General features: G+C 59.0%; 7 protein-coding genes across 7 annotated transcripts; 5 read left to right on the top strand and 2 right to left on the bottom strand.

Annotated features, from left to right (window-relative positions):
• Positions 1-195: 195 nt before the first annotated feature.
• BJ171DRAFT_612621 (uncharacterized protein) lies at positions 196-8027 on the top strand (the record flags this gene model as incomplete). The annotated part of the gene is made up of 4 exons (XM_053115293.1): positions 196-370; positions 651-6264; positions 6469-6761; positions 6896-8027. 4 exons carry the CDS (start codon positions 196-198, stop codon positions 7543-7545), a joined length of 6732 nt encoding a protein of 2243 aa, XP_052968170.1. The 3' UTR covers positions 7546-8027.
• A 323-nt stretch (positions 8028-8350) lies between these two features.
• On the bottom strand, positions 8351-11525 carry BJ171DRAFT_498657 (glycoside hydrolase). Its single transcript, XM_053110394.1, has 6 exons — positions 10784-11525; positions 10443-10578; positions 10128-10282; positions 9889-9979; positions 8959-9770; positions 8351-8802 (listed from the first exon to the last, which is right to left on the bottom strand). The coding sequence occupies exons 1-6, from the start codon at positions 11371-11373 to the stop codon at positions 8439-8441; spliced, it is 2148 nt and encodes a 715-aa protein (XP_052968169.1). The 5' UTR covers positions 11374-11525; the 3' UTR covers positions 8351-8438.
• A 208-nt stretch (positions 11526-11733) lies between these two features.
• On the top strand, positions 11734-13010 carry BJ171DRAFT_498655 (vacuolar protein sorting-associated protein 29-like protein). Its single transcript, XM_053110393.1, has 2 exons — positions 11734-11839; positions 12048-13010. Exons 1-2 carry the CDS (start codon positions 11815-11817, stop codon positions 12599-12601), a joined length of 579 nt encoding a protein of 192 aa, XP_052968168.1. The 5' UTR covers positions 11734-11814; the 3' UTR covers positions 12602-13010.
• Positions 13011-13075: 65 nt separating this feature from the next.
• Positions 13076-17121, top strand: BJ171DRAFT_566920 (uncharacterized protein). The gene is made up of 9 exons (XM_053113440.1): positions 13076-13344; positions 13457-13645; positions 13902-14035; positions 14141-14289; positions 14452-14644; positions 14737-15300; positions 15408-16224; positions 16367-16566; positions 16695-17121. The coding sequence occupies exons 1-9, from the start codon at positions 13299-13301 to the stop codon at positions 16722-16724; spliced, it is 2322 nt and encodes a 773-aa protein (XP_052968167.1). The 5' UTR covers positions 13076-13298; the 3' UTR covers positions 16725-17121.
• Positions 17122-17315: 194 nt separating this feature from the next.
• Positions 17316-18384, bottom strand: BJ171DRAFT_40867 (uncharacterized protein). Its single transcript, XM_053107270.1, has 4 exons — positions 18040-18384; positions 17899-17930; positions 17582-17757; positions 17316-17421 (listed from the first exon to the last, which is right to left on the bottom strand). The coding sequence occupies exons 1-4, from the start codon at positions 18227-18229 to the stop codon at positions 17346-17348; spliced, it is 474 nt and encodes a 157-aa protein (XP_052968166.1). The 5' UTR covers positions 18230-18384; the 3' UTR covers positions 17316-17345.
• A 42-nt stretch (positions 18385-18426) lies between these two features.
• On the top strand, positions 18427-19599 carry BJ171DRAFT_40857 (uncharacterized protein). The gene is made up of 4 exons (XM_053107269.1): positions 18427-18942; positions 19078-19106; positions 19205-19380; positions 19487-19599. Exons 1-4 carry the CDS (start codon positions 18540-18542, stop codon positions 19566-19568), a joined length of 690 nt encoding a protein of 229 aa, XP_052968165.1. The 5' UTR covers positions 18427-18539; the 3' UTR covers positions 19569-19599.
• A 2054-nt stretch (positions 19600-21653) lies between these two features.
• Positions 21654-23003, top strand: BJ171DRAFT_40837 (uncharacterized protein). Its single transcript, XM_053107266.1, has 2 exons — positions 21654-22393; positions 22741-23003. The coding sequence occupies exons 1-2, from the start codon at positions 21770-21772 to the stop codon at positions 22900-22902; spliced, it is 786 nt and encodes a 261-aa protein (XP_052968164.1). The 5' UTR covers positions 21654-21769; the 3' UTR covers positions 22903-23003.
• The last annotated feature ends 395 nt before the right edge of the window (positions 23004-23398 follow it).

Here is a 23398-nt window from a genome sequence, read left to right as displayed (position 1 = left end):
ATGTCTCGATGCCTTCTCCCTGACTGGTTCGGATCGGTGGCGGCGCTCGCGTCGCTTTTGGTGGTGTGGGTCGATTTGGCAGAGAGATTGGCTGGCTGGCTGGCTGCGATGACAAAGGACAGTCAGTAACCCTCGTTTCTCTGGCCTCTTCCGCGGCCTTCCTGTCCAAAGCGCCAAACCCCACCGATAGTCATTATGGTCCAAGCTTTGTCACTTCCCACCACCTTCGCGCAGCCTAAGCCGCCCGTCACCACCCTCAACGCTGCCAGCAGCACCATTGCCACCCTCTTGCTGCAGGATGGAACTGCTTTCAACGGCATCTCCTTTGGCGCCGAGGTCTCCATTGCCGGTGAATGCGTGTTTGCCACAGGTACGGCGTCACCTCTGAGCGTTCGCCTGCGGACATTGTGCCCGTTTGCCTTTGGCCGGAGCCTTGGGCGTGCTCGTTTGGGCGTGATCGACCAGCGAGACCACCAGAGGACGGGATCGCCCCCTTGCAGCTTGAGCGGCGGCTGGCGTGCCTCGCCCAAAGCCAAGCTCGGTCACGGAGATGAGATCCTTGCACGGCTCCATCGTCCACGCGGAACGCGTTACGGACTGCTCCTCAGCAACCGAAAACTGATTCAGGGCACGCTGCTATCATCCCGCAGGCCACGCCGGCTACCCCGAATCCCTGACGGATCCTTCCTACCGCGGCCAGATCTTGGTCTTGACCTTCCCTCTGATCGGTAACTACGGTGTGCCTTCCAGAGAGGCCGTCGATGCCGCCCTGAACAACCTCCAGAAGTATTTCGAGTCGAGCCAGATCCATGTCGCTGCTCTCGTCGTTGGAAACTATGCCCAAGACTACTCGCACTACCTGGCTTCTTCCTCGCTCTCGGAGTGGCTCAAGGAGCAGAACATCCCCGCCATCTACGGCATTGACACCCGCGCCCTCACCAAGAAGATCCGAACGACGGGTGCCCTCCTCGGCAAGCTGGTCTTCCCCAAGACCGCCAGCGCCGCTGTGGACTACACCCCTGCCGACTGGCTCTCCAGCCTTGCGGACGTCGCCTGGCACGACCCCAACACCCGCAACCTTGTCGCCGAGGTCTCCACCAAGCACTCGGTCGTCTATGCTCCTGATCCGTCCGTGGCTCTCAAGGGCCCCGACGGCAAAGTCATCCGCGTGCTCGCCGTCGACGTCGGCATGAAGAACAACCAGATCCGCTGCTTCGTCAAGAAGGGCGTTGAGCTCAAGGTCGTCCCTTGGGACTATGACTTCACTGCCGACTCGGACTACGACGGTCTCTTCATCAGCAACGGCCCTGGTGATCCCACCACCGTCACCACCACCATCGCCCATGTCGCCAAGAAGCTCAGCGATGCCGACAAGCCCGTCTTTGGTATCTGTCTTGGCCACCAGATCCTGGCCCTGGCTTCGGGCGCCTCCACCAAGAAGATGCCCTTCGGCAACCGCGGCCAGAACATCCCTTGCACCAACCTGCAGACCGGTCGCTGCTACATCACCTCGCAGAATCACGGCTTCGAAGTCGATGCCTCGACCCTGCCCGAGGGCTGGGAGGAGTTCTTTGTCAACGCCAACGACGGCTCCAACGAGGGCATCATCCACAAGTCCCTGCCCTTCTTCTCCGTGCAGTTCCACCCCGAGTCGACTCCTGGCCCCTGGGACACCGAGTTTTTGTTTGACAAGTTCATTGACGCGATCAAGGCCAGCAAGGAGGCCGGCAAAGCCGTTGCTCTTGCTCCGCCCGAGCCCCGCAAGCCCTCGCAGCGCGTGTACCCCCGCAAGGTTGTCGTGCTCGGCTCTGGTGGTCTGTCCATTGGCCAGGCTGGCGAGTTCGACTATTCTGGCTCCCAGGCGATCAAGGCCCTGAAGGAGGAGAACATTTATACCATCCTCATCAACCCCAACATTGCCACCATCCAGACCTCGGCCGGTCTTGCCGACAAGGTCTACTTCCTTCCCGTCACCCCCGACTTTGTCCGCAAGGTCATCAAGCACGAGAAGCCCGACGGCATCTACTGCACCTTTGGTGGCCAGACCGCTCTCAACGTCGGCGTCAAGCTGCGCGATGAGTTTGAGGGTCTCGGCGTCAAGGTCCTGGGCACCCCTATCCACACCATCGAGATCACCGAGGATCGCGAGCTCTTTGCCAGCAGCATGGAGGAGATTGGCGAGCGCTGCGCAAAGTCTGAATCGGCCGTCAGCATCCAGGAGGCCATCGACGCCGCCAACCGCATCGGCTACCCCCTCATCATCCGTGCCGCCTACACCCTCGGCGGTCTGGGCTCCGGCTTCGCCAACAACGAGGAGGAGCTTGTCGAGATCTGCACCCGCGCCTTCCACTCGTCTCCCCAGGTCCTGGTCGAGAAGAGTATGAAGGGCTGGAAAGAAGTCGAGTACGAGGTTGTCCGCGACGCCTACGACAACTGCATCACTGTCTGCAACATGGAGAACTTTGACCCCCTCGGCATCCACACTGGCGACTCGATCGTCGTGGCGCCTTCCCAGACGCTCTCTGACGAGGACTACATGATGCTCCGCCGCACTGCCGTCAACGTCATTCGTCACCTTGGCGTCGTTGGCGAGTGCAACATCCAGTACGCTCTGAACCCCCACAGCAAGGAGTACTGCATCATCGAGGTCAACGCGCGTCTCAGCCGCAGTTCCGCTCTGGCCAGCAAGGCCACCGGCTACCCGCTGGCCTTTGTTGCTGCCAAGCTCGGTCTCGGCATTCCTCTGACGGAGGTCAAGAACAGCGTCACCAAGAAGACCATTGCCTGCTTCGAGCCCAGCTTGGACTACATCGTCGTCAAGATCCCCCGCTGGGACTTGAAAAAGTTCAACCGCGTCAGCACCAAGATCAGCTCGGCCATGAAGAGTGTCGGCGAGGTCATGGCCATCGGCCGCAGCTTCGAAGAGGCCATCCAAGATGCCATCCGCTCTGTGGAGTACTCCTTCACCGGCTTTTCCCCCAACGAGTTCATCACCAACCTGGATGAGGAACTGGCCAACCCCTCGGACCAGCGCCTCTTTGCCATTGCCAACGCCTTCCAGAAGGGCTATAGCGTCGACCAGATCCACAAGCTCACCAACATCGACCGCTGGTTCCTGAACAAGCTCAAGAACATCTCGGACATGGACGCCCGCCTGTCTGCCTTCACGGCAACGTCGCTGCCCACCAATGTCCTCCGCGCCGCCAAGCAGATTGGTTTCTCCGATCGCCAGATCGCCAAGGCCACCCAGACCACCGAGCTTGCCATCCGCGAGATCCGAAAGGAGGCTGGCATCACCCCGTTCGTCAAGCAGATCGACACCGTCGCTGCCGAATTCCCCTGCTACACCAACTACCTGTACATGACCTACAACGCCTCGGAGCACGACGTCGAGTTCGACGACAAGGGCGTGGTTGTGCTGGGCAGCGGTGTATACCGCATCGGCAGCAGTGTCGAGTTCGATTGGTGTGCCGTGCGCTGCATCCGCACCCTGCGAGGCCTCGGCGTCAAGACGGTCATGATCAACTACAACCCCGAAACCGTCTCGACTGACTACGACGAGGCTGACCGTCTCTACTTCGAGACCCTGACCCTCGAGCGTGTTCTCGATATCTACGAGGTCGAGCAGTCTCAGGGCGTGATCCTCTCCATGGGCGGCCAGACCCCCAACAACATTGCGCTCCCTCTGCAGCGCGAGAATGTCAACATCATCGGCACCTCGCCCGAGATGATCGACAATGCCGAGAACCGCTACAAGTTCTCGCGCATGCTTGACAAAATCGGCGTTGACCAGCCCCTTTGGAAGGAGCTCACCTCGATCGACGAGGCCCGAACCTTCTGCGAAAAGGTCAACTACCCTGTCCTTGTCCGCCCCTCGTACGTTCTCTCGGGTGCTGCCATGAACGTGGTCTACTCCGAGGCCGACCTCAAGAACTTCCTGGATCTGGCCACCAACGTCTCGCCCGAATTCCCTGTCGTCATCACCAAGTTCATCGAGGAGGCCAAGGAAATCGAGTTGGATGCCGTTGCCAAGGACGGCAAGCTTGTGATGCACGTCATCTCCGAGCACGTCGAGAATGCCGGTGTCCACTCGGGCGATGCCACCCTGGTGCTCCCTCCCCAGGACCTGGATCCCGAGACCGTTCGCAAGATCGAGTATGCCACCCGCAAGATCGCTCATGCCCTGCATGTCACTGGCCCCATGAACATCCAGTTCATTGCCAAGAACAACGAGATCAAGGTCATTGAGTGCAACCTGCGTGCCTCGCGCTCGTTCCCCTTCGTCTCCAAGGTCATGGGCGTCGACATGATCGAGATGGCCACCAAGGCGATGATCGACCGCCCCTTCGAGGCCTACCCCACCCACGAGCTGCCCAAGGACTACGTTGGTGTCAAGGTCCCCCAGTTCAGCTTTGCCCGTCTCTCTGGTGCCGATCCCGTCCTCGGTGTCGAGATGGCCTCGACCGGTGAAGTCGCTTGCTTTGGCAGGGACAAGTACGAGGCCTACATCAAGGCTCTGCTCTCGACCGGCTTCCGCATGCCCAAGAAGAACATTCTGCTGTCGATGGGCTCGTTCAAGGAAAAGATCGAGTTCCTCCCTTCGGTCCGCAAGCTCCACCAGCTCGGCTACAACCTGTTTGCCACCTCCGGCACAGCCGATTTCATCCAGGAGCACGGCATTCCCGTCAAGTACCTTGAGGCTCTTGAGGACGAGGCCAATGTCAGTGCCCAGAAGCTCGAGTACAGCTTGACCCAGCACCTGGGCAACAGCATGATCGACTTGTACATCAACCTGCCCTCCAAGAACCGCTACCGTCGCCCGGCCAGCTACATGAGCAAGGGTTACCGCACCCGCCGCATGGCCGTCGACTTTGCCGTTCCCCTGATCACCAACATCAAGTGCGCCAAGCTCTTTGTCGAGGCCCTGAGCCGCAACGCCACCGAGTTTGATGTGCACCAGAACGACTTCAAGACTTCGCACCAGACCCTGACCCTCCCTGGTCTCATCAACGTCCAGAGCTTCCTGCCCTCGGTTGCCCATCCCAGCTCGACTGACTTTAAGAGCGTCACCCGTGCTGCCGTTGCCGGTGGCTTCACCCTGCTGTGCAACAGCCCCCTCGGTGTTGGCGGTAACGTCAGCGACCGCAAGACCGTCAACCTCGCCCAGGCCAACTGCCGCGCCGAGCCCTTCACCGACTATCTGCTTTCGATCGTCGCCACCCAGGACAACCTGAGCCAGATGGCCTCTGTCTCGCAGGACGTTTCGTCTCTGTTCCTCAACTTCCGGGACGACGGCGTGACCCTCAACAACATGGTGCAGCTCACCAACCATATCCACCAATGGCCCGCTGACGGCATCCTGATCACCAACGCCACCGATGCCGATCTCGCCACTGTTCTCCTCCTCGGCAGCCTGCACGAGCGTAAGGTCCACGTTACCGAGGTCAAGACCAAGAACGACATCCATCTCATCACCATGAGCAAGGAGAAGGGCGTCGCAGTCACCTGCGACGTCTCGGTCTACAACCTGTTCCTGTCCAACAAGGACATCCCCTCCGAGTCGCTCGGCACCCCGGAAGATGTCCAGGCGCTCTGGGACAACATTGCCAGCATCGACTGCTTCTCTGTTGGCACCGTTCCCTACAACGTCACCATGGACGCTGGCAAGAAGGCCTCGGCTGCTTCGGGTCTCGAGGATGCCCTCCCTCTGCTGCTGACTGCCGTGCAGGAGGGCCGCCTCGCCCTGGACGATATCGTCACTCGCCTCTACGACAACCCCCGCCGCATCTTTGAGCTCCCCGAGCAGCCCGATACCTACATCGAGGTCGAGCTGGATCGCAAGTACGTCGTCCCCGCCCAGGGATTCCAGAACGCCCAGGGCGAGTGGAGCCCCCTGGCCGGCCGAACCCTCCGGGGCACCCTGCATCGTGTCGTCTTCCGCGGCCAGACCGTGTTCCTCGACGGCAGCCTCTTTGGTGAAGCCATTGGTCGCGACGTCACCTCGCTGGCCCGCATTCTCTCCAAGAACGCCCCCCACGCCGCCACCAGCACCCGCCGATCGGATGTCAAGTCCCCTCGGGTCCGTGGCAGCATCCTGGGCGACGCTGCTCTTGGCACCGTGCGCTCTCCCTCGACTGAAATCACTGCGCTTGGCAACCTTATGAAGGGCTCCAGCGCCGGCAACCTGGCCGAGGAAGAGTCCAAGGAAGGCCAACTGGTCAAGGCCCTGCGACAGCAGCAGCAGCAAGGCGTCGAGGCCCCCAGGTTAGTAACGACAGGCGCGCTTCCTCTGTCCCTCGCAGGAGGCGTCTCGCCTGTCTGCCCATTCGACCCCTATCTTGTTCTTGATCTGCCTGTGTCGCCGATGTGCCTGTCACTCGACTCGATCGTCATGATGAATAGCTGGACCAACCCCAACGCCCTTCAACCAACTGACCTGTTCCTTCCTTCGTCTCGCCATGTCTCTAGCTCTATCTCCTCGCGCTCGCCCTTCTTCCGCAAGCACATCCTTTCCGTCCAGCAGTTCAACCGCAACGAGCTGCACATGCTGTTTGGTGTCGCCCAGGAGATGCGCAACCTTGTTGAGCGCTACGGAGGAACCAACATTCTCCAGGGTCGCGTCATGTGCTCTGCCTTCTACGAGCCCTCCACCCGCACCAGCTCCTCGTTTGAAACCGCCATGGTTCGTCTCGGCGGACAGGTTGTCAGCATCAACAGCATCACCAGCTCGATTGCAAAGGGCGAGAGCATTGGCGACACTGGTACGTATCTGCAATCCCAGGCGGGCTGTGTTGGCCATTCCGAGCTACTTGATTGGAGCGACTCAGCAAAGTCTTCATTGAGCAGCGCAGGACGACACCTCTAACGCTTGCCCCACTTGCCGATCCACCACCAGTCCGCACCCTCGGCTGCTACGGCGATATCATTGTGATGAGACACCCGGAGCAAGGCGCCGTTTCGCTCGCCGCCAAGCACTCCCAGGTTCCGATCATCAACGCTGGCGACGGTATCGGCGAGCACCCCACCCAGGCCTTCCTGGACACCTTCACCATCCGCGAGGAACTTGGCACCGTCAACGGCCTGACCGTCACCATGGTTGGCGATCTGAAAAACGGCCGCACCGTTCACTCGCTCGTCAAGCTGCTGTCCCAGTACGACGTCAAGTTCAACTTTGTCGCCCCCGAGTGCCTCCGCATCCCTGACGAGGTCAAGGAGATCGCCATCAAGAACAAGTCGCAGATCTACGAGACCACCTCGCTGGATGATGTCATTGGCGCTACCGATGTGCTCTACGTCACCCGCATCCAGAAGGAGCGCTTTGCTTCCGAGGAAGAGTACAAGCAAGTCTTTGGCAGCTACGTCATCACCAACAAGGTTTTGCGCAATGCCAAGTCCCACATGATCGTCATGCACCCTCTGCCTCGCATCAACGAGATCGATGCCGAAGTCGACTACGACCAGCGCGCTGCCTATTTCCGCCAGATGCGCTATGGTCTCTATGTCCGCATGGCCCTCATTGCCCTCGTCTGCGGCAAGTCCCTCTAAGTGCTGTGGCCCCTCTTCCATCACCACGGCTGGCTCTCTGGCGCCTGTCAATCTGTCCAGCCCCATTCCATCATCGTCTCCGCCGCCATTCATTTCATCAACACCGCAGGCGACGCTTCAAGCACATCCCTATGTTCTGGGCCGGCCGAAGCGCCACCCAGCCCTCCCCAATCCAATCTTGGCCGTCTTGCAGCGATCAAGTCACACCGTTCCTAATCTGCTAACTTTTCCGAAGCCGGACAATGGCGCGCGCACCCCCCCTGTCTCTTTTGGGAGAAAGAAGGCAGGGCAAAGCTCTCGTCCCCCGCCTCGCAATAAACACTCTTGTCGGTTGTAATTTGTCCTGTTTGCATTGTTCTTGTTTTCTTTTGTCGTCGTGTGCTGCGATGGTCTTGGATATCCAGCCAGCCGAAAGCCGCACCTTTTCTGCCTCGTGAGGTATCATGAATAGAGATGAAGGGTATTTGCCACGTTCAACCAAAATTGCTTCTCGGTGCAGTGTTCTTTGATCGATCGTGTGGAGCCCTGGCATTGTGCAACCTCTTGATGGATCCGACAGACAGACAGCTTCGGTGCCCACCGTCCTCCATTTTCGGAGCGGACCACATCTGAGGGGCCGTGTCTGCGGCTTGCTCGGAACGAAACGGGACAGTGTGCCCCTGGCTGTCCTTCACAGCGATCTGGCGGCCCCAGTGGGCAGGTTCATTCTGCGTGGGCAATCTGAGTCCGTGTGGGCTCGATGTGTATCCCTTTCCCTTGCTTCCATGAGCCACTCCCGAAGGGCTCAGCCAATGGCCCATGAGTCTGAATGAGATATAATGTTCATTATTTTCCAACGTGCTGTATCATGGATAGACCTCGATCGCGCAGCCACAGCGACACCCGCCCATCCTTCACGAGCGGCCAATGACCTTGAGCAAGTGGCCGCCTGTCGTGAACACAGTATCGGTGAGGCCGCCCCATCGCTCGTGAGGGCCTTGGATTCCGCCGTCGCGGAAAATGAGGTACAGGTACTTGAGTGTCTGGGATAGAAGCCACGAAGGCATGTGGTCGTCAAGGTACTGCTTGGTGCCGGCGACCTCGAATGCCGCAAGTTCATCCGGATCCAGTTCCTTGCGAAGGTCCTCGGAATCGCTCGTTGAACGGATGCCGCTGTAGCCATGAGGCGTTTTGCAGTGCTTCTGAAGCGACTGGAAGAGCGCCCAGGCGCGCTCGCGATATACAGGGTTTCCGGTAAGGCGGTGCATGATATAAAGACTGGCAGGATGAAAGGCAAAGGATGGGAACAGCAAAGGAAGGGAACAAATCAGGCCAACAATGTCGTTTTTCAAGCACGAGCCCGTGAGACAGTCGGCTCCAACTGTCACCGGCCCTCTGTCGACTTTCGTTTGTCACTTGCAGCGCCAACCATACCTCTCGGCAACTTCAGGGCGCAGCTTATACGAGTCGTCGATGGCTTGATAATCCGCCCATCCGTAGGGGAAGGACTTGACGCCCTCCTTTCGGGCAAGGTACGGAAGCTTGTGCGAGTTGAACAAGATCTGCTCCGGGCCCAGACCAAGGGGGGAGTTCTCGTACATATTCCAGCAGGTGTCCATCAGGCGGCTTGCCATGTGCAGCTGGGTTTCGGCCCGCGCCTGGGCGCTGGCAGCCATATCGACATCTTCGTCCAAACTGTCCATGTAGTCACGGAACGAAAAGTCCTCATCACCTTCCTCTGTTGCAGAGCGCTGCTGCGGAACAACCGATGTGAAAGCACCCAGAGCCAACATGCCCGGGACATAGCAATGGAGATGGTGGAATAGGTCGACGACGTTTTTTCCTTCGACCGATGTGATGAATGTTTGAGCTGCGGGAAACGAGGTCTTGAGAAGCGACTTGAGCCCGCTGGTGCTGTTGGCGTACATTTGCAGGAGCCGGTTCGCCCAAGGCTCGAGGTTGGTAGGCGGCGGCACAGAGATCTTTTGGGCAGGGGCGTATCCGGTGATTAGGTACTGCTTCAGCAGCGTTTCATAGAAGGAGTCGGCCATGGGACCAAAAGTGAACTCGACACGCTCTTTGGAAAACGCGCCGTCTTGGTTGTTGATGAACACAGGAACGAGCCCCTTGTAGCGATTGGAGGCGACGACGTAGAGCCTGTTGATGACGTTCTGCGAGGTCTTTGCAAAGTCGTGGTTTCCGGTATCAAGCGTGAGCTGCAAGAACTCTAGCTGAACCGATCCCAACTTCAGGCGAGCGAGGACAAAGCCAAATTTGGTAAGTAGTTCACCGATGCCAGTCGGCAGGACGGAGATGTGCTGTCGTGCGTGGGCTGAATTCTCGATGTACGTCCGGTGTCCGTACCTCAGACAAAATGGACAAGTCTCCGTACAACGAATGGGGGTTCGATTGATAGGGCAGGCCCTTTTGGAGATGAACGCTGTGCACAGGGATCCTGTACATCGCCCAGTTTGCCGCAGATCGCATTCCCATAGTGCAGGAGGGAGCAACGTGTGGTGGCATTAGCTAGAGTTGCCGCAATCTGTGGCTTGAGCGAAGCTATTGCTGCCAAGCCGATGCTGACCGCACGCACGCATACTCACAGAGTCGGGGTGTTGAACGCCTTCAAGAGCCTGGTGCCAAGGTCGGTGGCCTTCTGCAACAGCGCTTCATCTTTCTTGCCGCCATTCTTGGGATGAGTGCCGGAGAGGTGGTAGGCGCTGAGCAAACCACCAAGGTGGCGGGTGGTAAACTCGAACTAGGATCCATTGTACCACAGGTCAGCAAGTCTCATCGTGATATCGGCAATCAAGCTGCAAAATAGATTTGGCATAGCAACGGAACAAAACAGGGCCTTCGTCGCCTATCAATAGAGCTGGTAAAATGTGTGTGGGTGACGCCTCTGCACGGAACCGTACCAGCGAGGCCGAGTAATCGCGGTTGTAGTCAAGCTTCTGCTCGATAAACTCAAGTGCTCGCTCGTAGTACCGGGCCACTTCGGTGTCCTCGTTCGACATCAAAAGCATCGTGTCGAGCGAATCCACGATGGTCACGCTGAGCAGCAAAGCGGCCCGCGAATCAGATCCATCGCCGAGATGGTTGTGTCGTTTCACGAGGAACGGCACCAAAAGGTTCAAGAGAAAGCCATGAGTTGCGTCCGATAGCAAACAAGGTATCCTTGCAAGATATCGGCAAGCCCAATGCTTTGGTCTGGTTCGGCTGCCAGATACTGCGCAAACGATGTGCATTGTCGTCTTACCCAAAGCCTCCAAGCGAGTCCTTGTGTGTTTTGGTGACAGGACAAAGCTCGTCATGGCCAAATGCATAGGTCTCATATCCTTTCCAGGCATGCTTGAAGGCCCCGATGATTTCACGGCGTCGCTCATCGTTCTGGGCGTCGGTGTAGTCGTTGAGGTCGAGAAAGGCGTCGCTCGAAACACCGGTGTAGGAGTACCAGATGGTTTCCATGTTGACGCGGGCATACTGCTTAAAGTTGCGGATCGAGTATTGCGGATAGAGCGAGAGGTACGTGGGCACATCGGTCAAGTTCAGGGCGGCAGAGTAGTGCTGGTAGTAGAACTTGACGGTCTGGTACTGGTAGATCCAGTACTTGCGGTTGACATAGAGGGCAACCGCGATGAGGACGGCGAGGATGGTCGTGAACAGCTTGACCTGGCCCTCAGTAATGCTGTCGAAAGGATTGGGCGCCTGGCGATTCTGGGGAGGCACTGCGATGGACTTTGGCAGGGCAGCGTTCATGGTCTCGTCGCCGTCGACAGGCTCGGCCGGGGCAGTCTTGGAGGGCGCAGGAGGGTCCTTGGGGGTCGCGGCAGCGTTCTTCTTTGCCATGGTGTACAAAAGTTGCAGCAGAATCCAGGCGAAGCAGACCGACAACAGGGAGAAACAGAAAGCAGCAGCGGCAGCAGTAGACGACCAGGAGCGACAGACACCGAGGAGCCAGCAGCCGGAGCACGGGCAGCGGACCGGTGCAGATGCGGGCGAGGGGCGATCTGAGAAGAAGGGGGCGGACCGGCCCGAAAGGGGCTCGGAGAGGGCTCGGAAGCGGCACGCATCGATCACGTGCATGTCGCCGATTGGTGCGCAGCGATCCAGCCGCTGCGTGGGCAGCCAGGGCAGTGGAGCGTGGCTGGCCGCAGGCTGGCTGTTCGCCAAGCAAGGCGCCTTGCCCCTGGTGGGTCACCGGCGTCCTCTGCCTCCATCTGCTCATCTGCTCATCTGCCTCCATCTGGCCATCCGCACATCCCTCCTCGCTGTCGATCCAGAGCCACAATGGTCTTGGTGCTTGTTATCGGAGGTATGTCGCAGCAGATGAGCCCAACTCTGTCGACTGGCCGAGCCAAGCCCATCCACGGCTGTGTCCGTCCTGCAGCCTCTTCGACGCTATCGTCGGCCGCTGTGCGCATCAATGCCGCCCACAGATTACCTCGTCCGGCAACGTTCTCCACACTGCGATAAAACCAGCATGCACTGGCACCTTCTCATCGCCCGCCACGGCGCACCAGATTTGCACATCCCTCACAGATCGGTCGATCTGCCGGCCAAGATGAAGAAGCTACTTGTCCCCGGCAAAATCCAGCAAATCATCAGCACCGGCAATCTCTGTACTCGCGAGACTCTCGACTATCTGCGCACCGTCGCTGGCGATGTCGTCTGTGTCCGTGGCGACTTTGATGAAGACTCAACCTTCCCACTCACACAAGTGATTCCGTACGGCCCCCTGCGAGTCGGTCTGATCCATGGACACCAGGTCATTCCCTGGGGCAACCCGCAAGCGCTCTCGATCGTCGCCCGCCAACTCGACGTCGACATTTTGATCTCGGGTCATACCCACAAGTTCGAGGCTTACGAGTACGAGGGACGCTTCTTCATCAACCCAGGCTCGGCGACCGGCGCCCTGCCTGGACTGACCCTGGGCTCGGCCAGCGAGAAGAGCCCTGTTCCCACCTTTGTGCTGATGAATCTCCAAGGCGTCAACCTTGTGCTCTATGTCTACCAGCTGATCGATGGCGAAGTCAAACTGGAGAAGCTGGATTTTTCCAAAAAGCTTTACGACTGAACGGGGACGGGCTGGCTGTTTGTGGGTCTTGGCCGTGTCCGCTTTTGAACCGGTCATGTTAATCTCTCGTAGCGGGTGCTGCCGCTTATTCTTGAATCTGCTCTTGACCAACTTGGCTTGTCCGGGCCAGGCATTGCCCGGATTCCAGCTCGCCCTCCCAGCGACTCTGGATGTAAAATATTGGCGGCGCTGCCAGCACCTCCTTCGAGCTAGCCTTCTTTGAGTCAACCTCGGGCGAAATGTCCCTCCTCTGGTCCTGCCTCTGCAATAGAGCTCCTTACAGAATGCCTGGTGTTGCGCTGTCAGATATGCGCGCAGTTGGACTATGTGGTGCCAGCTGTTGTCGACGTCCTGCATGCTCGACCTGCCGTTGTTGATATGACCTGTTGGTGCTGGATGCCATACGACCCAGTCCGCAGCTTAATGCGACGGTGCGGACTGATCATCATGTTGGGGGGGGGGCCTGGGTCGTCTGCACTTCCAGATATCCCAAAGAACCGCCGACGGTCGAGCTGCAGCGTTTTCGCGACTTGGGCGCAAATCTCTCTTGGCTCTCTGATCTGCCGTTCCCGATCGCTCGTCTGTCCTGGGCCGGTCCGCTCTCCAGCCAACCTGATCTCTGGCCAACCCGTCAGCTCGCTTGATTGCGCACATTTTAATCGAGCGACGCAGCTAAAAGTGACCACCGCCCGGTAATATGAGTCCGCCGTGGCATGCTCCAAAACCTGCGCCTCCGCCTGCTGGTATGATCGAGCGCATCCTGTCCAGCATCCCGCCGACGATAAAGACTTGATTTGCTCAGCATGTGCTGTTGATCTGGAAGGACATGAGGCACGCTTGCTGACGACACTTCAGATCCGGCTCTGCACAAGGTCATCGACACCGCTGCGGCATACGTCGCCCGAAACTCGTCCGACTTCATCAAGGTCCTCAGAGATCGCCAGCCATCGTACCACTTTCTCTGGCCCAACGGACCGCACAGCGACTATTTCGAATGGAAGCTCCACCTTCTTCGATCGGGCGACGGACTCGCCTCGAGCCCAGGTACACCGATTTATCCTGGCCAACGATCCCGCGGATCCCGCTGCTCAAGCAAGCATATTGGCCGGGCATATGCGCTTGCTGCCCGGCGATCTGTCCTAGCAAACAACTCGCTGACCTGCTCAATCTCTTGGACCTCGATCTCCTGACATTCGATTTCTTGACACTCGATATCTTGAATCTCGATCTCTCAACACTCGATTCCTTGATATTCCATCCCCGCTCGACGACCTCGGCATCGCTGTCTGGGCTGGACCAGCTGCACCCGCCCGTGCCCCCCCGCCGACCGAAGAGCTGGTCGCAGCGATCCCCTCTCTCACCGATGAGAAGATCCAAGAGCTAGTGTCTTTGACGGATTCAATCTGCCAAGATTGCTCCCAGGCGAACATACAGGTACTGTCTTTACGACTCGGCCGGCAAACGATGATTCTGTGCATTGAGCTACGAACGCCCCTCGATTTCCGATGCGCACGCATACTAACCGCAGATGGTCTGTAGGCTGGCAAGGCCTGGATAACTTCCAACTGCTCCAATCAGCAGCACATGGAAGCCACCATGGCCTTCATCGTACGGTCCATGACTGGCCGCGATTCCTTCGAGGGTCGCCTGCACCTCCTCTATTTGGTCAACGATGTCCTTTATTTCGGGTAAGCCTGAACTGGCTTGCTGCACTTGGCCACGGATTGCAGGAGTCCATAGCTCTTGACGAGACGAAGGACTCGCCAACAACCAGATCGACTCGATGCCTTCACCGCCGCCATGACCGTATGCCTTCGGATGGATGCGATGCTTATATCTGCTCTGCACAGATGCCGGTTGAATGAGTCCTGGATCCGGACCGCCATTCACCGCTCATTGCCAACCATGCTCAGTTTGGTATATGCGGCAAGTGAGGGCGACAAGCAAAAGGCCGACAAAGTCCTGAAGGCAGGTTCCAAGCGCAGCAGGAGCATATCCTGCGTTGAGGCACTTGGCTTCCAGCATTTCGCACCGATCGCGAAAGTGCCGAGGCGAAAACCGGCGGCGCCATTGCTTACTCGTGAGTGCTGATCCTAACATCTCCTGTATTGTTGATCTACTTTTCGGTTTGCAAGGTGCTGTCAATCTGGAAGGATAAGGGCTACTTTGATGCCCAGACTATTGAGGAAATGCGCCATGTGCTTGTTGGCTCGTCGTCGTCATCTGCAGCAGCGACCACTTCATCCTCGCCGTCGATGGCTGTTCCTGGGTTCTTACCGCAACCTGCTGGCGCACTCCCCATCCAGCCTTATGCGACCGAGGCTCCACCGTTCACACCTCCGACCGTCGCCCACTACCCAGCCGGGTATCATGTCGGGACCGGTGCGCCCAACGGATTCGCCGGCATGTCGTCACCACACGCTCCATTCCAGGCTGCAAGTGCGCACGTTCCGATGCCCTTACTTCCTGGTGCTGTTTCAGCCACGGCGATCTCTCCACGACCCATTGCTTTGCCAATGCCAGTCGCTATCACTCCGCCCGCTGTACTTGCAGGGCTACCGATCAGCTCATATGCCCCTGCTCCGATCGGTGTCCGACCTCCGGCCACAGTGACGCCCGTTGCTGCACCCGCTGCCTCGCCTGCACCCAGCCAAAAGTACCACGAACTCCCTGCCGGGCTTATGGTCCCGCTCACAAAGGTATGGAGAGTGGAGACATACTGTGCATCTGACCACCAAGCAGACTTGTGCCTCTGAGACCCTCGGTTCTCACTGAGCCTTTGCTCCTACACTTATTTTCTTGTAAGGCGGCCGAGAAGCCGTATGGGTCGATTCACGCTGACGACGTCAAGATGCCTGCCACACGACCTCCGCCCACCGAAGAGCTCTTGAAGGCTGTGGAGGATTACTATCGTGGAATCGAAAAACAACGAGAGGCGCTGGCGGAACGGAGCCAGAGGGATGGGTTCGAAGAGGATGCCGAGGTGCTTGCCGGGCTACATTCCAAGGACCCGGACAACGCCGATCGGCCCACATCGGGCACGGCATCTGAAATCAAGATCGACCGTGAGGGATGGCAGCTTGGCCTATTGGACGAGTTTTATTCCAATCTGGAGACAGCTCGCAAGCGATTCGAAGAAGAGGCGCGGCACCGGAAGCATGACCGAGACGTTCGCCGCAGGCGCCGCGGACAAAGCAGTGATGAAAGTATGTCCTACAGCCGAAGTCGCAGTCGTCATCGCAGCCAAAGTCGCAGCCGGAGCCGAAGTTATAGCCAAAGTCGGAGTCGAGATCGAAGTCGAGATCGAAGTCGGGGTCGTAGCCGAAGCCGAAGCCGAAGCGGCAGTTTCAGCCCCGGTCGCCGTCGCTCCAATGATCGCTACAGCCGCAGTCCAAGCCGAGGATCGAGTTACGAGTCCTCAAACAATCGCCCGCGTGAGGTGGGGCGATCTGAAGCCGGAAGAAGTCGATGGCGCCAGGCAAGTCCGAATCGAAGCCACGGCTATAGCCGCAGTCGTAGCGGAAGCCGTGACCGTAGCTCGAGATCGCCGAGCCGTGACCAACGGCGGGCCAGAGGACGCAGCCGCGACAGCGGCAGTGCATCGCCTCGCCATCTCCGAGAGGGTAAGCTTATTGTCGTGCGCTACTATTCGGTGGCTCCTGTTTGGATCTGTCTGTGTCGCGATGCTCAGGAGTAGAACGAGTGCATATCATAGACTAGGTGTTACTGACACGGCTCCAATGCTCCTGGATCGGGTTCGGAAAGGCCTGGGAACCAGATCCAAGAATGAAGGATCTACCCCCGGGCAAGAAGCAACCTTTGGATTGGGAACGATAGAGGCCCGGAGCGTAGGGCTATCCGGCAGCGATATCTATAGCGACTATCGGAAGCACAAAAGCTACACGATGCAGCGCGATGTTGGTCCACAGGGCCGAGAGCCTGTCGGGTGCTATCGATGCGGCAAGGTAGGCACATCGGCTTCGGCACCAGCACAATCACACACTGGCGCTGCAGCGATGCCGACGACATGTCGCGGGTGTTTCATGCGTGCCCATCGGTCACTGATCACGTCGTGCATGTTATGCTTGTCCAGGTTGGCCACATCGCCCGCGACTGCACTTGACACCGGGTGTCCGATCCACGCTGGATGCGGCGATAGTAATCGGCTATAACAGCACCCATATCACTGGAGCGGCTGCTTTCATATTATGGTGATGCGTGGGCCTGTCGCCTCAGAACGAAGCCGATACTGCGCCATTCGAATAATGCTGCCGAGGAAGACCATGGCCCTGGGTTACTTTGGAGACATGCGCAATGGGAGATGGATACTGGATCTTTCCTCGCTTGCTCCCGCTCGCTCCCAGGTTTCGTCGCTGTTCGCATTCAGTTCAGCAATACTATCCCTCACCTCCCGTTTCGCACAGCGTTTCGAAGGTGTGGGAGCCATTTGCTCTTGAGTCCGATAGTGGCCCCTCTAGATCACTGAATATATGGGCTCGTGCATCAACCACCCACAGTAGCCAACAGCATGATTTTAATGCGCCCGCTGATCATCGCTCGCGGGTGTCAACCAAATGTATTCACGAGTATGACCCGTTATGCTCGGAGCCTTGAAAGACCACCTCTTCGAAACACCCTGGCTCCTTGTCGTTGCTATTTTGTTACTGAGCTCTGTTCCTCGTGAGAAAGCAGCCGATTGATATCACAGGGTTTATGATCAAGCGTCTCAATGCCGAGGTGTATATTAGGGGCGCCGAACAACCAGTACAGGGTATCGAGCGTGCGATACGACGTAAGCTGAGACGCTACCCAACATCAATCTGTCATTACCAGCAATGGAAGAGAGCGAGTTGGTCGAGTGAGCGAGGGTGCTTGATGGCAGCTTGGATCGGAAAGCATAGCAATTCGCTCCACATGCACAAGTGATATCCAAGCAAGGGCGTATTGGGCGGGATCGTATCGCTTCAGAGAGCCACTTACGTCTTCAGCGCCGAGCGGCCGTGGCTTCCAACGACGATGAAAGTTGGCTCGATCTCGTCGGCGAATGCCAAAATTTCGTGGCGAGGATCGCCATTACGGCAGTGAACCAGGACCTGGACGCGAACCGGGTGTGTTTCCTGGACGGTCTTGATCAGCTTTCGTGTCTCTTCTTTAATCTGTGGTGTGGGAGAAAGTCGAGCGATCCCAACGGCCGGGACCGGATGTGTCAGGGGTGGGCAGTGCCGAGGCCAAGGCACACCTCGTCAATTCAGCGAAGGGGGGGGGCCGGCAACGCGTGGAATACAGATTCCACCTACCACATCCTGGAAATCGTCGGCCGATATGGTGGCTGGGAAGATATCGATGCAAGAGGATCCGTTAGCGCACCGGCGAGATGGGCTCTCTGGGACCGAGAAGGCAGCCCCATGGCCCCGAACCCCAACACAGGGCCAACTTACGGTTCGCTTCAGGGGTGCCAGACACCAGACTCATAAAGTCGAATGCGCTCGTGGGTGAGTTCACGACATTCAAAACGACGATATCGTCGCCATCGTTAGCAAGAGTTGCAAAGGCAAACTCGATGGCGCGAACGCCGTGCTCCGAATCGTCGGCGGCAACCAGGATCTTCTTGCGTGTCGGAGTCGTCATGACCGTGTTTCGACGAACAGCTGGGAGGCTGTGTGGAGGAGTTTGGAGAGATGCGCTGAGGCTGCGACGGTGGATCGGAAAGGATGGGCAGAAGCACAAGGCGCCGGCCAAGGCCGAGCCCAGCCGTTTTGGTTGTCGTTTTCGCTCTTGGAGCGTTCTGGCGAGCTGTGACAATCGGATACAGAGCAGAGCTGAGACAGGCCCGGCCGGATCGGCAGAAGCCCGCCCAGGCCCGCCTGAGCAGCAGTGACTGATTCCAGCTCATTTACCAACCATATGATTGCGGCGGAAACCTTCCTGACCCTTCGAGATGCAACGGACCCGCCGGATGGTCTCATACCCTCGTCTCGAGGTCGGGTTGATCGTAGTGACTATGGATATGGAGGCAATTGGGATGGATGATGGCCGGAAACCCCCGATTGTCTCAGTGACCAAGATCGCCGCCTCGCTTTGCTCCATTTCTGTCATTCTTTTGCGGATCCGGCACCCGCCCTGTCCTCGCCTCCGTCTTGTCAACAGATCAGATTCCATGAGCACACCCACCAGCAAACAAATCCTCGTCGCCATCGACGACTCCGAGCACAGCAGCTATGCTCTCGAGTTTGTCTTCACGCACCTCGTTGCCGAAGGCGACCGGGTCCACGTTGTCTCGGTTTGCAGGATCAACAGCCTTATCGACTATTCCCTTCCGATCCGGACGGATCTTGCTGCTGGTTCGGCATCCTGATTTGCTGGCTTGCACACTTGCAGTTTTCGTTGCTGGGCGACCTGTCCCTCTTCACAGCGTAGCTCCCCGGACTCCCCGGGCTCCTCGCTCTTCATTCACAGTTCCTTCGTCCCGCTCTCAGACATGGAAGGCGACGAGATCCAGGAGCTGGTAGGCCGCTCCCAATGCACACTCGTGTTCTGCTGATCGGCAGTGATTCTTGCGCATGGCTGGACGCTGACGGCTGTCGACCGATCATCTGCAAACAGGCTTTGAACGAGGTCCGTGCCGAAGTCGTGCGGGTCTCGTCCAGACACCCTCACCAATGCGAAGTAGTCATCAAGATCCTGGCGGGCGATCCTCGCGAAGCAATCCTGTCGTACGCCGACGAGATTATGCCCACGCTGATTGTTGTGGGCAGCCGCGGCCGCTCTGCGATCCAAAGGTATGTGTCCCTGGCATCGGGTCATCGTCCAATGTCCTGGCCATGATGGGCTATTGGCAGCAGGCTGACTTTCGGCTGACTCTCCTTCTGACGACGGCATCATCAGCCTCCTCCTGGGAAGTGTGTCTGCGCATGTTGTCCATCACGCCAAGGCTCCAGTGATGGTGGTGCGCCCGGTTGGCCGCTGAATGCGGCCGGATATGTGTGCGAGGGCGGCTGCTGCCATCGACATCGCCATCAGCGTCGCCATCAGCATCGACATCGACCTCGCCATCGCAGCGGCGGCGAAACACGGGCACCTCCATGATCTGCGGCGCTGGCTCCTGAGTCGGCGAAAGAGCAACACCAGAGCATGGCCACGCGCTCCCATGCCACGAGCGCGCGTGGGCTGTGTCCTTTGTGCCCTCGCTCGCTCTCGCTCCCTCTCTCTCGGCCTCGCGCCATCCCACTTGCGCAACGGCGGTCCGCTCTTGCCTCAGCCGCAAGAGGCATGTCGCGATCCTGCTGCGTGCCCTCGCGAGGCCATGGCGAGGCCACGGCGAGGCGAGGGCGACCAGCGTGACGCGACGTGATCCGCTGCGTTTCTCGCCTGCCCATTTGCTGTGGCCGTGTGACCCGTGCTGCTGCGCGGCCCTCGCACAGCAACAGCTTGGAGGATCCACTTCCACAGCAGCAGCGACCGCATCCGGCACATTTTCTGTGATCCCCTCTCTCTGCGACTCACTGTGAGTGCCCCTGTTGCTTGCCAGCAGCACCAGCAGCGATCGCCTGCCAAGTCATCCTCGTCGCACATGCTCTCGCGTCTGCACAGCTTGTCCCTCCACTCCGACAGTGGAACGCGCTTCGCGCTGGCGCGCACCGCCTGCCTTCTGCCTGCCTTATGCCCGCTTTCTGCCTGCTTTCTGCCTGCTCTTGGCCATTCACCCAGTGTCCATACACGCCGTCAGGGGTCATCTGCTTTCGTGCATTGTGGCGTCTGCAGCCTCTCATTGCCGCCGCTGTTTCGGTGCCGCAGCGCCGATCGCGTTGCGATTGGACTCTCGCTGCAGCGAGACGGCGCCGAGAGCACGCCGAGAGCGCGCCCAAGCCCGTGCTGGTGTCTGGCGAGAAGCTTGGCGAGAAGCCTGGCGAGAAGCCCTGCCCCCTTTGGACGCTCGGCCACCCGAGCCTGATCCGATAAAGGCATTGGCCGTCCAAACCACCTTCCTCCCACCACCACCACCCTCCCCGACATCATCAACGCCCGATTCCGCCCTCCCTCGCTCTGCCGCAATCGCCGATCGTCTTCCGCTCCCCGTCTCCATCGCGCCTGGTCTCCCCGCATCGATCCTGTCTCTCTGCGGCTGATGGCTCCACGAAAACGACCCCCCGTTAGTCTCGCCGCCGTCCGGGCTTGCCAGGGTATCACTTTCTCCTTCGAACTCGCCAAGCTCCCTCATCTGGACGACGATTTCGCCCGCTGCGGCAGCGATCTGTATCATGCTCCGGCCTCCAATGCCGCCTCATCCAGCACCCTCGGTCTCCCCTTTGTGCCCACAACCTCATCGGCCCCCTCGCGCCCCTCCCAGGACTACACCCTGGCTGTAAAGGTCCACTCTGTCACCAGCAAGAAGTTGGCCTCCCGTCTGCTCGGCCAGCTCTCCCGCCCGCTGCAGCGTAAGTCCCCTGCGAGCCGAGCGCTCCTGTCCATTTTCTCCATTCCTCCCTGTCCTTTCGTCGTTGCGCGATCGTGCCGCGATCGTTCTGGTATTTCTGCCTGTGTCGGCGCGGCGTCGGTTTCATTCCGGTGCCCGGAGCTATCCGATGCTCGGCGTGATGCGTCTGCCAGGATGTCCGCATGGCCTGCGCTGCATCCTCTGTGCTCGATCGTCCCTGCATCTCCGGGGCTGCGTCTCGTTATGGCTTTCCCACGATCGAGTCGCAATCCTTGTCACCCGGTCCGGCTGAGCCGGGATACCCGTCCTGAAACACTGCGCTGGTGCGGAGGATTTGACAGGAGAAGGGGGATACTGGATGCGGGTCGTATCAACTCCGCCAGCTGCATGGCGTCCCACTCTTTTGTGGTGCATTGTCCTCGATCTCCACGCCTCGTTTTCTGCTACGATCGTCCGACTGCCCCTGCTCGCTCTCGATCTCTTGGGCCCTATTCATATCTGATCGAGCATCTCGTGTGGATCATGCATACCATACAATCTATCCCGTACTAATGAGTCCGCATGTTTACCTTCTTTGACTGCCAACTCATTCGACTCAACTCAATTCAACTCAATTTGACTCAATTTGACTCAACTCAAATGTCACCAACATCCCTTGGCATCTCGGATTCGATTCCCCGCAACCCGCAACCCGCTCCTCGGCCCTGACCGATTGGCCTGACTCTTTCGTTCGAATGACAGACCCACCTTCCAAGGTTGTCAAGGCAACAAAGCCGGCCAAGCCCTATATCCGCCAGTACTCGCCCTCGGCCTCGTCCAATTCGTCCAACTCGTCGCACGACCGGTCTGCTCCTATCCGACCCCAACCCCAGGCCGCCCGAGACTCACCCACGAGAAGCCTCAGGCCTCCAGCTCCCTCACCGCCGCGACCGCCCGCAACAACCTTCCCGGATGGGCGTCCTTCTATGGCGTGGGGCTCATCCCGATTGGACGAGCCCTCGACCCCTCCTCCCCCAGCCGTGATCCCCAAGGTCGTGGCCTCGGGCATACTTTCGCCGCCCTCGTCGACCGACTCGTCCTCCCAATCTGTTGCTCCGATGGCTTTCAGGCCCATCCCCGTGACGATGCCCTCGCCCCCGCCTCAGCCCTATCGTCCCAAGCCAAAGATCTCGCGGCCCCCGAAGCCCCCCATGAGCATCGTCCGCCCGAACCCAGCCCTGGTCAACCATGTACCGGCTGCGGCAGCTCTGTCGCTGGTGCCCTCTTTGGCTGTCCAACAGCGTGCCTGCATGGTCTGTCTGACCAAGAAAACTGGCCAGTGGAGACGAGGTCCTGCTGGCCCCCGAACCCTCTGCAATGTAAGTCGGATGCGCATGTTCTCACGCGTGGCGTGCGTCTGGGCCTGGGCGTGGAGGCCACGGCGTCGGAGTGCACAGAGCGCACGGCATGCACCCGCCACGAGGTTGGTCTGTCCACAGCACGCTCTGTGCTTGCTGGTCGGCTGGCGGAGCAATCGGATTCGTTGGCAGGCATGTCCCTGGTCAGATGGCATGCCAAACCGTGCCAAGCCGCGTGTTGCAAGCCCAGGGGCGCGCTTGGCGGCGTTTCGCAGACCAAAGCCGCTTTTGGAAACGCCTGGTGCGCTGATTCCCTTGTGCCTCGCTCACCACTTTTTTTCCCCTCTCCGCCCGGGTTGCGCCTTCAGGCATGCGGCCTCGAGTGGACACGCAAGATTCGCCACGAGGCCCAGCGCTTGGGCATCTCAAACCAAGAGGCCGAAAAGAGCCTCTCTGTCCAGGAGCTGGAACACGGCATCCTCTCCCGACACCACCGACCAGTCTCGAGCGAGGACGACTGGAGCAACTGAGCGCCTCGGTCTGGTGGCCATCGTGGCTCACCTGCGGCGTCAGCCGGTGCCTCGGTCCGTGCTCCTGCCGCCTCGTCTCGCTGTCGTCGCTTACCTTTGCTCCGACACCGCTGTCGCACCAGCCCATCTACTTCCCTCTCCTCAACGTCAAACCTCCGCTTCGTACTCGTACCTGAACCAAGATCTCGGACCTCTGTCTCTATGGTCAGCGAGCGTTGTGTCGTAACCAGTGGGACTCCTTGTGCAAGGTCACCTCCGGTCAGTTGGTGCCACTGGATCCCTTCTCGCCCTTCAAGTTGCTGGTTTTTCTGCCGTTTGCCTCCTCTTTGGTGTTCTTTGGTATTGCCTTGTCAGATCGGCAGGCGGTCACGGCCCAGAACCGGCGGTTCTACCTTACTAGTAACCGTCTCTTCCGTGCCCTGCATCTCGGCGACTGGATCTCTCGGGGCTGCGAGATGAAGTCGCTCGGCGCTCCATCACCCCGAACATCCCGCCA

This window comes from Polychytrium aggregatum (genome assembly GCF_025602895.1).
Source record: "Polychytrium aggregatum strain JEL109 chromosome Unknown BJ171scaffold_12, whole genome shotgun sequence".
In the NCBI taxonomy this organism is placed as follows: domain Eukaryota; kingdom Fungi; phylum Chytridiomycota; class Chytridiomycetes; order Polychytriales; genus Polychytrium; species Polychytrium aggregatum.
Note: the sequence above shows the minus strand (reverse complement) of the source record. Positions and strands in the feature narration are given on the sequence as shown.